This window comes from Tachysurus vachellii, chromosome 2 (assembly GCF_030014155.1).
Source record: "Tachysurus vachellii isolate PV-2020 chromosome 2, HZAU_Pvac_v1, whole genome shotgun sequence".
NCBI classification, from domain to species: Eukaryota; Metazoa; Chordata; class Actinopteri; order Siluriformes; family Bagridae; genus Tachysurus; species Tachysurus vachellii.
The window spans coordinates 32,755,234-32,765,992 of record NC_083461.1 but is presented as its reverse complement, the minus strand read 5'-3'; the positions used below and the strand labels follow the sequence as shown (position 1 = coordinate 32,765,992).

General features: G+C 39.0%; 2 protein-coding genes across 4 annotated transcripts in view; one reads left to right on the top strand and one right to left on the bottom strand.

Moving 5' to 3' along the window:
* The window catches only part of si:ch211-63p21.1 (uncharacterized), a 7,633-nt gene extending 7,547 nt beyond the window's left edge, over window positions 1-86 (bottom strand). Inside the window, exon 1 of one of the 2 annotated variants that reach the window (XM_060864341.1) lies at window positions 1-86. This exon is cut by the window's left edge and continues 145 nt beyond it. The gene's annotated coding sequence lies outside the window, so the exon portion shown is untranslated. The other variant, XM_060864340.1, reaches the window with a different exon arrangement.
* Window positions 87-4,024: 3,938 nt separating this feature from the next.
* Window positions 4,025-10,444, top strand: si:ch211-63p21.2 (FH1/FH2 domain-containing protein 1). 2 transcript variants are annotated; one of them, XM_060864338.1, is made up of 9 exons: window positions 4,025-5,020; window positions 5,185-5,325; window positions 6,572-6,754; window positions 7,916-8,035; window positions 8,510-8,569; window positions 8,805-9,043; window positions 9,175-9,409; window positions 10,045-10,132; window positions 10,219-10,444. In XM_060864338.1, the coding sequence occupies exons 1-9, from the start codon at window positions 4,538-4,540 to the stop codon at window positions 10,272-10,274; spliced, it is 1,605 nt and encodes a 534-aa protein (XP_060720321.1). In that variant the 5' UTR covers window positions 4,025-4,537; the 3' UTR covers window positions 10,275-10,444. The 2 variants fall into 2 exon arrangements, with proteins under 2 accessions (XP_060720321.1, XP_060720320.1); XM_060864337.1 differs by having other exon boundaries at window positions 4,026-5,020; window positions 8,408-8,569.
* The last annotated feature ends 315 nt before the right edge of the window (window positions 10,445-10,759 follow it).

Here is a 10,759-nt window from a genome sequence, read left to right as displayed (position 1 = left end):
TTGACATTGTAGTCGGTGACAGCGTGATAGAGCCAGAGAGCACGTCGTGAACGCGCGTGCCATAAATAAAAATTCCCAAAACAGGGAACGTGACCGCGCACGACTGTGTGGGAGGAGATAAAACGCGCATGCGCTGTTACAGCCTGTAGTTAACTCGGCATGGTGTGTGCTAAATATTGTGTACTGTTGTGTGCATGGTATATAATGGAGTAGTATTTTTTCTTTTTCTTTTTTTTTTTTTTTTTTGACAATAACCTTTATTTTTTTTAATTAAATTCCAATCATCTAAAGCTGGAAAAGGTCTTCATAGTGTTTGAAAATGATGCTCAATTGTACTAAGAAATTAAATTAGTGCTATTTTTTATGTTTTGGTATTTAACATATATTTTAGTATATATTTTAGTATTTAGTTTACTATAAAGCCTTTTTCCAGTTCATTGTTTTTCCTGTTCAATGTTTTTCATGCAGTGTTCAGTATTAGACTCTATGAGGTTGCACTGATGCTCCCATTTCTTTAAGGCAGAAGCAGTAGCACTAACAACTAGAACGTACATTTCCTGAAGAAAATGTGAATGGTGCTTGCACGTGGCAAGTTCCCCTCATCGTGCTGAGTGTTTTGATATGTTACATGTCCATGTTGTGCTAAATTTTGATTTTCACGTGACGTCACGTGACGTGACCAGAATACACATGAGGCAGTTCCCCTCATTGTTGTGAGTGTTTTGATATGTCACATGTCCATATTGTAAAAAGTTTTTTGGTTTTGCATATTTTGGGGGCGGGGCTGTGGCACAACCCGGAAGGCCAGTCGGTACACCAATTTAAAAGTTTGTTCAGAGTATCACCTTAAAGGAGCTGGCCGAGTTTGGTGTAGATAGTTCTAAAGCTTGCCGAGTAATAAACCTCCAAAGTTTATAATGGGAGTCTATGGGAAAAAAGGCACATTTGAGACCCGGTCCCGGAAGTACCGGTGCTCAGATCGCTTAGAAAAGTCATAGCACACCTCTCCTCAATGAGCCGGTCAATTTGACACCTCATTCATGGGTCTAGGACAAAAGCTGCGGGACAAGTTACGCGCCGAAGTTTTGTCCGGAAGAATATGCAGGATAGTAATAATGTTGCTTTGCAAGCACCATTAATAATTCAGCAGCCACCAAACTTGCCTTTAACCACTGAAACAATGATTTAAAACCATCTCGTCATCATATGGACAGGTGAAGAACAGAAAATTGTTACTAGGTCTTCAACTGTCCAGTTCTTGATGTGTCTTGTGCTGTTGTACCTCAAGAAAATGGGATGTTGTGCATTCTGTAATGTGTTTCTGCTCACCGTGGTTGAAAAAAGTCATTATTTCAGGGGTTGGTAGACATTTCTTGTCCTGTCTGTCAGTGAAAGAGGGTGCTTTAGAGACAGGATCAGAGATCTCGCTTCCATTTGACCTCTTGCTCTAGACACTGGCGCTGGTGCCACTGGATAATTATGCATCATTATGTATCATTATGGGGCAGATCTGTATGAGCGATGTCTATCACCTCCCAAGGGTTTTCAAGCACATGTAAATGTGAAACATGAAAAGGAGTTGACTACAGGAGTGGAAAAGCATAGTGTTTTTTCCCTTCTAAAACGGCATACTATATGGTTAAAAAGTGCAATTGTGTTAAAATTTAAATACATTTCCTGAATGTATCTACTTATTACATTTACATTTACATTTACAGCATTTGGCAGACGCCCTTATCCAGAGCGACGTACATAAGTGCTTAAATCTCTAACATTGAATACATTAATGCTGGATCACTAAGTTACATACTTAAGATACCATGAGTTTAAAATATTTGTTCAGAGTTACAATGAAAAAGTGTCAAAGGTGTTTTTTGTTTTGTTTTGTTTTGTTTTTATTTATTTTTTTTATTTAAAATGCAAAAGATAAGGAAAGAAGTGCTAGTTGAAGTGTTTCCTGAATAAGTAGGTCTTCAACCGCCGCTTGAAAATATCCAGTTATATTGTTATAACTAATAATTATAAATAATTACATTATTATGTTAATAAACTCTTATGCTTCCTAGCTGACTAACAACTTAACTAACTTTTTATGTGAGCCATGCAATTTCTGTGAAATTGGTTTAATATTTATCATTTATTTGATTATTATAATAGGGGGGCACGGTGGCTTAGTGGTTAGCACGTTCGCCTCACACCTCCAGGGTTGGGGGTTCGATTCCCGCCTCCACCTTGTGTGTGTGGAGTTTGCATGTTCTCCCCGTGCCTCGGGGGTTTCCTCCGGGTACTCCGGTTTCCTCCCCCGGTCCAAAGATATGCATGGTAGGTTGATTGGCATCTCTGGAAAAATTGTCCGTAGTGTGTGATTGCGTGAGTGAATGAGAGTGTGTGTGCCCTGCGATGGGTTGGCACTCCGTCCAGGGTGTATCCTGCCTTGATGCCCGATGACGCCTGAGATAGGCACAGGCTCCCCGTGACCCGAGGTAGTTCGGATAAGCGGTAGAAAATGAATGAATGAATGAATGATTATTATAATCTAATGTAATAATGAACACTGCATTTTCTGAAGTATTTAGTGTAATCCTAAGACAGACTAAAGAAGACTTTTGTAATTAAATAAATGATTATAAAGTGTAAAGAGTATAGACAATCTAAAGTGCTTATAATTCATTCTATATGAACAAAATGATAGAAATGATCAAAATATAAATGTTATACATCCAAGTCGAAATATTACAAGACAGTGACTACGTCTATACAGTTCAGTCCCTTGGATGTGGATAGGTTTTAAATCTTTATATTATGTATGGCTTAAATGAGCAACATATAGCTGAATAAAATGCATTTACTCTGTGGTCTCATGTCTATTTCCCAAATGAGTGAGATTTGCAGACTGTAAGCCTATTAGACCTGGTCAACTGATTACACAGAGGCTCCTTGAAATAGCTTCAAATCATTATAGCATATATATATATATATGCTATAAGAACCTGCGTCACACAAACTACCTTGACACACAAATGTCTTTATAGGAGGGATTAGTGAAATGCTTTTCATTGCACTTCATTTGGATGAAATAACACGTGAAAGTGAAAACATCTGGACGAGTGCACAAGTAAAATGAAACGCTGTAGGTGTTTTATGACAACAGTGTTGGACAACCAAGCATTGACGGTCAGAATAAATATTTTGGGTTGCTAACAGACCTAATATCATAAGAGATGAAAGGGAAGCAGTGTGTGCTCAAGCAGTATGTGCTTGTATGTGTAAACGTGTCTAATACAAGTGCTGTGTTTCAAATTAATAAAGTTATGTATAAATAAATTTCGACACACCACTGTATTTAAGATCATTTATGATCATTGTGTCCAGTTAAATCATTAGTTCACTGTTGATTTCTTGAATCTGATTGGTCAGTGGGTGTTGATTAATTTTCTATAACAAAAGCTTTAAAAGTATAGCCTTGCTCGGTTTAGGTTAATGCACTCATTCTTAAGCATTATCGTATCTATGGTAAGAACTGATTAGTTAATAAGATTTTGTGGTAAGTGAATAATTGATTGTAGCTGCTAAATCATAACATGAACCAACATTAAATGTAATAAAAGTGTCACTGGTTCCTTGATTAAATGTGTAATTATGGGAAATTCCTGCTGTATAAGAAGAATAGAACACTTAAAGATCTGCACTCTATACAGTATGTGTTGGACCACCAGATTGTGTATTATTTTTTTATAGCAGCAAACCCACAAGTATTTAATGCCTTATTTAATGTACAGTATTGTCAGTATTTGAAATTTGTAATTAATCACTGCAGTTTGGTTTGAGTTTTTAGTTTTGTCCAATGAAAAGTGACGAACAGAGAGAGAACGAGAGGCTCTTAGTTTGGGTGAGAGAGAGGGTGGAGATGTACAGAAAATGATAACACAGTTGTGTATACTCAGGGAGCAATATAAACAGGAGATGCTGGTGTGATAAGGAAATTAAGGAAAAGGGCGCAACTCAAATAAGCATGGACTGATGCCCATATAGACCACTGATTTAAAAAGCTACTCAAACACAGCTACTGAAGAGTGGAGGACTAAACTGGTGGCTGAGGGTTAGCGTCAGGGGTTTAAAGCTACACAACAGTCTGGAGAGTGTTCAAGACAGGACATAATACAAGGAGATTATGCTTGCTTCTAAAAAAACAACATGGACTGGACATCTGAGTAAGCAGATTTGAATTTTGGATCACGATTTCTCTGAAAACATCCAGAAACTGGTTAGGGATGGAGGCTGGTAAGGCTTGGATGCTTATTTGAGCACTTTTAACTGAGTTTTGGATAGTGTCTAGAAGAATTAAGCTAATACTTGGAAGATGTCTCAAGATGAAACAAAGAACATTGTATAGCTTCAAAAAGCTGTGAAAGTTGAGAAAATAAGTGTTTACACTACTGGAATCTGAATGAATCTGTAAATAAAACTGAAAGCAACTCTGGCTTCTAATAAATACAAATTATTTAAACATTTGTAGTAACCTTGCCAAGAAGCATCAATGAAACAGTTTGAATACTCCAATTCTGAGCAAACCTGGCCTTCTTTTGTCAACCGCACTCCTCGACTAAAGCTCAACACTTTAGATTTTTCTGATTTGTGGGATGAAGAGGATCTGGACCTGGGCATTGCTGATGATGACCATTTCCAAAGCAATGTACCGCCCATGCAAAACTCAGGATGCCATTCATATCCTACAGCACCTTCACAAGCACCACCACTGGCTCCTCCTCTTCCTCCTCCTCTTCTTCTTCCTTCTCCTCAGGTGAATCTGCTGGGTTTGGGATCAGCTCGTCGAACCCTGAGGCTCCACTGGAAAGAGTTGTTGAGTTTGCAGCCCCTGCCGAGAGTCAGCCGTTTTGGTTCGCAGTCCATTTGGGCTGCTTTAGAGCCAGTCCATCTGGACACCAACAGACTAGAATATCTGTTTGAAAGCAAGAGTAGCAGTAATAAGACTCTTTCTGCACTGAAGGGTGGAACACGGGTGAGATTCTTAATGTGAAGATATGAAAACTGTGTATATGCACTGACTATTTTATACAAGCAAAGAACAAAATTTTAAGTAGAGAGAAGTGCATTAGCATTAAATGCCCTATTGCCTACTAAAGACCGAATAAATCTCTCTGTCTATGTGTTTCACTCTAACAGAATCAGCTGTGCGTGTCTGTATTGGGTGTGAAGCGGAGTAACATCATTACTATAGCACTGAGCAGCCTGCCTCCTCCCCATTTGCTCCCTCCAGCTATCTACAGTATGGACTCCAGTGTTCTGGACAGGGAGGATGTACAGGTAGAATCCATAATGCTTTATTGTCTGAAATCATTCATTCAAGAGCCACAAATATCCAAATGACAAAGATGCTATTTCACAGGAGGGTGAGAAATTGTTCTATGACCATTAGCATCACACTTTCAATAGATGAAAATTGAGGTATTTGGAAAATATATTGTACAAAGATTTGCTAATTCCATGATGGTTTAGTGGTTCACATTTTTCTCTCACACCCACAGGGTTGGGGGTCTGATTCCTGTATCCCTGTTTCCTTGTTCTCCCTGGGGGTTTCCTTGTTCTTCCTTTCTGGTTTCCTCCCCCATTTAAAGAATGGCATCTCTTAATTGTCTGTATTATGTAAATGTGTGTGTGTGTGTGTGTTTGATTGTGCCTTGTAATGGGTTGGCACTCCAGGGTGTCCCCTACCCTGTGCCCAGAGTCTCTTGGGATAAAGGAACTGAATGTTTGAACTGGTACCTGAATACCTGAAAAAATGATTTCTTGTAATAACATCATGAAAAATGAAGGAAAGTTGCATTTTCCTTGTACCTCAACATCAAATCTGATTCTTCTATACAAATTCCATATCTAAAGGATTTGCAGATGCACATTTTTAATTCACAGATGTTGTGATTGTGTGAATTATTTGAAATACTTCACTTCATGTTGTGACCTGTTTCATTGTAGACTATTTTAAGGTTGTGTACCTCAAATTCAAGGTTTCTGGAACAACAGAGGTACATTTTCTCTGAGGAAAGAAAAAACTATTGACTAATTAATACAGCAAGAATTTTTTGTCTTCTAATTTTCAGTTGAAAAATAGGCTGAATGAAGCTTCTTACGGGGGGTTGTTCACAGTGGCTTAGTGGTTAGCACGTTCGCCTCACATCTCCAGGGTTGGGGGTTCGATTCCCGCCTCTGCCTTGTGTGTGGAGTTTGCATGAGTTCCTCCGGGTACTCCGGTTTCCTCCCCCGGTCCAAAGAAATGCATGGTAGGTTGATTGGCATCTCTGGAAAATTGTCCGTAGTGTGTGATTGCGTGAGTGAATGAGAGTGTGTGTGTGCCCTGCGATGGTTAACACTCCGTCCAGGGTGTATCCTGCCTTGATGCCCGATGACGCCTGAGATAGGCACAGGCTCCCCGTGACCCGAGGTAGTTCAGATAAGTGGTAGAAAATGAATGAATGTATGAATGTTGTTTTAATGCACAAGAATGATGAAATCTTCAGTGTAAAATTAAGACATTAATCATTTTTTAATGCAGAGGATTCAGTGTCTGGTCCCAACGGAAGAAGAGCTGAAATTGATTAAGGAGGCAAAATCTCAGGCACCACACTGTCCTCTGGCCCTTGCTGAGCAATGTCTCCTCACCATGGGCAATGTCACACACCTGAGCTCCAGGCTGCAACTTTGGGCTTTTGCACTAGACTACGATGCACTGGAGAAGGTAAGGTTTCCATTCCATTTTATTTTTATGAGTGATAATTTAAAACGCTTTCAGCTACTGTAGAAACCGCTAGTCTATAGTTGTTTTATAGATAGTATAGTTGTATATGACATATACTGCTTTATGCATTCTGCCAAGTTGAAAACTTCTCTGAGATTATACAGTACTCTCAGGACTGTATTCACAGTCAGCACCGTAAGTCTACATCAATATTTATGCATGGAAAGTTACACATATTTAGATTCAGGTTACACAGCTGCTTTGGCTGGTCAACCTTCAGAAGTTATGCACAGAAATTAAGCTTCGCAAGCTATAGTTCATGTGCCTGTGCTTATCAGATTTTAGATGTCCAAGATGGGTTTATTTTTTCACCAATAATGTCAAGACCATCGCCTTTAAACACAAGCACTTCTGAACAATGCATTAGTATCTAATCCAAATGTTGATGTGAACAACGTTGGTATTAAATCCTCAATAACGCTTGCTTAAGGATACTCAACTCTGAATGCAGTCCTTATTGCATGGATTACTAAGAGGTAGCAGATTTGCTGTCCCAGATTGGTGAAGAGATTTGGTTTCCCCAAATTAACATCACCAATGACTGCTAGATTTGTTCCTCAGTCTGAATCATCAAGGAAAGACAGTAAGCTAGCAAACTCCTCTGACTGCAAGAGGCCATAGTACACAGGACATGCCTGGCTTTAAGATAAATTTGTTCTGAAGAACTGAAACCAGATTGTGTGTTATATTGTCTTTTGTTATCTTGAACAGCAGCAAATCACCATCTATGCTGAATGTTTATTTTGCAGCTTTTACAGCAATACCACAGCATCATGCTTGAGCACTCTGGGGTTCCATAGGTGTATTACTGCCTTTTCTATGGTGGGAACCATCCTCATATGATATACATGGACTTGAAGTGGATGTGTTTGAAATCTATTGTACGTTCTTGCTTGCAATCCAAACTAAGAGAATTCTCATCAAAGTGACACATTGATAATGATAATATACCATATATAATTTTTTCTTTTTTTTTTTCAAATAAGATTTCTTTCTAATTTTCCTAGTGACGCTTTCTTGTTTATAAAGTGTGGCTGCAATTAGAGTTTTTTTTTTTATCTGAAATTGTTTCACGCATTACTTAAATGTTCTTGTAAACAGGAAATTGCTGAGCCTCTCTTTCATCTCAAGCTTGCAATGGAGCAGCTGGCAACCAATCATACTTTCCACTGTATACTTGCAACTGTACTCGCCATTGGAAACTGTCTTAACGGCTGCAAAGTGAGATATTATCATATTTTTTTTCCTTGATGCACTTAGTAGTGTCCGTCTACTACGAAAATATATCCGTAAACTATTAAAAACACTTTTGCAACTATATGTCATTAACTTTGTAACATACTGAGTTGAATGTGATCTCGACTTGTGTTAACAAACCGACCGTTCTTAGATCCTTGGAGGATAAACCTGTTAAATAAAAGACTAACGGACAGTGCTAATGTTAAATGGTATACATATACATACGTCTTCTAATTATGAGTACCTTAAGTTGATTCACATATTGCTTGCTTAGATTATTTCTATTACTTCATGCAAATCATGGTGTGATCTCATGTAGCGCATATACGTCATATGTATATTCTGCGTCTCTAGGCTCGGGGGTTTGAACTTAGCTACCTAGGAAAGCTCTCGCAGGTAAGGGACACACACAGCCGGCAGCCTCTTCTACACCATGTGTGTGTGTTACTCTTGCAGCTTTACCCACAATCCTCGGACCTGTACTCTGACATCACCGCCGTCACCCGGGCCAGTAAGGTAGAGTGTATGTGTGTGTGTGTGTGTGTGTGTGTGTGTTTCTATTTTGATGCCTTTATCCTGTACAAAAATATAAAACTGGCAAATGTATTAAGACACAGCTGGACTACATATGTAACACAAAAATAAGTCATTTTATTCATGTTATACTTTTAACAATCACCTAATGACTGTTGCAACACTAAGATTAATTACCATCTATGCTAATAATATTTGGCATGCTTTTTTCTGTTAGTGTGATTACTCGCAAGTCAAATCCAGCCTCTCTGCTCTGGAGTCCCATTGCAAAGCATCATGGGAGCAGCTGCATGTGCTGAATAAAGAAGGTGTGAAAAAAGGAACAGGGCGAGGAGATGGGGTTGAGCAGAGGGGCGTTAGTGAGGCATGCCTCTACCACAGACTGCCACAGTTCCTGAAGGAGTGCAATGAAAGGCTAAAGGTGCTTAGAGCTGTGCATCGGCGCGTCATCAACAGGTAGTCCTGAAGATACAAAAAAGATTTTTCAGACATGATTTTTTTCTCACATACTGCTGCCTTTCTCACTCTCTCTCTCTCTCTCTCTCTCTCTCTCTCTCTCTCTCTCTCTTTCTCTCAATCTCTGTCAGATTTCACTCATTCCTCCTGTACCTGGGTTACTCACGTTCCATGGTGCGGGAGACAAGCGCGGATGCATTCTGCAAAACTGTCAGCGATTTTGCATTGGAGTACAGAGCTGCTCGTCATGCCATTCTCCAGCAGAGAGAGAGGGAACGAGAACGGGAGGAGCGAGAGAAAGAAGAAAAAATACGAAAAGTTTCCTCTTCTACAACCCAAGCTATGCTTAAAGAAAGCCCGGCTTCGGTGAGAATATGTTCCGCTGTATCTTTCTTGAACATCTGAGGCACTAGAGAATACCTTCCTGTTCTTGTGTACGTGAATGCTCTAATCTTTTAACAAAGTCATATACACTCTTGAACGGTTCATAAACGGTTTTGTGTCAGGGTGTATGGTTCTGAGAAGAATTTTGCAGTGGAAAAAGGTTATTTATATATTTATATAGTATATATAATGGTTCTATGGCAAAAGTGGAACCATTTACTGAAAGGTTCTTTGGAGAACCAATTTCTATGCCATTGCTTATGAAAATCCCTTTTCGGTTCCTACTGACATATGACACAGTATTTGAAATATTTCTCTTATACATGCCATGCTTCCCTTTTGAAACCTGTCCTCTAAAGCTTGGAATAACCTTCATTCTTCATCGTCTCTTCTTCCTCGGCATTATGAATGTTTATTTTTATGGTGGTATGAATGGAAACAATATTATACATCAGCATGTGACTTTGCCGGATGAGCTTCGGTATGCGTGTGCACATGCACAAGAAGGTATCTGGTTTATTCTCACTGCTCCTTGTACTAACAAGTGGAATTTAATTAATGGTGAAAACTTCAAAATGAAGACTTTCTAACAAGCAACTAACTCTCTCACTCTTTAGGATTGCATGGAGCAGTCACTGCTAGAGGAGGTCCTGAACACACCTACATCACCCTCTTGTTTTGACCTCCCACGTCAGCGCAGCAGAGGTATTACCAGCACACACCTACACACTTTTGTGTATCCGAGGGCATCAGAAAAAATCACTAACACTTGACGGTCTTTTTTCTTTCAGGTTGCTTTCCACGAAGACTAAAGGTCTTAAAAAAGAAACTAAAAGAAACAGCTTAGAATATCTAATCGACTGAACTTTAAACGCTTAATACACAGCAGTTAAAACAAAGCTGTTGAGAAATACATGAAATTGAATCATTCAGTCATTCACAGTAAAGATACCTTTTTTTTTTATTTCACTGGTATGTATCTGCTTGAATATAAATAAATCTGTTTTCTTTACTTAACTGACTTCCATCTTGTGTTTGTTCAGGATGAGTGTTAAACACAGACAACCTTCTATTTGCTGTACACAATAATTTGCATTTCATTTACACATCAACTTCAATGATGATTATAAATATGACTATTGAGTCAGAGGACAAGAAGTACTCTAGAATATGCTGAGAATATCATGAGTGCCGTGAGCTACCCTGACAATCCTGTAATAGTGATTCACAGTCAGCACTTCGTCAGGGGTGTTGAGGTGAACATCGACAGCTACATCATATGCCAGTTCAACAAATGAGTAAAATATGATAACACCCCAATATTAGCTGAGG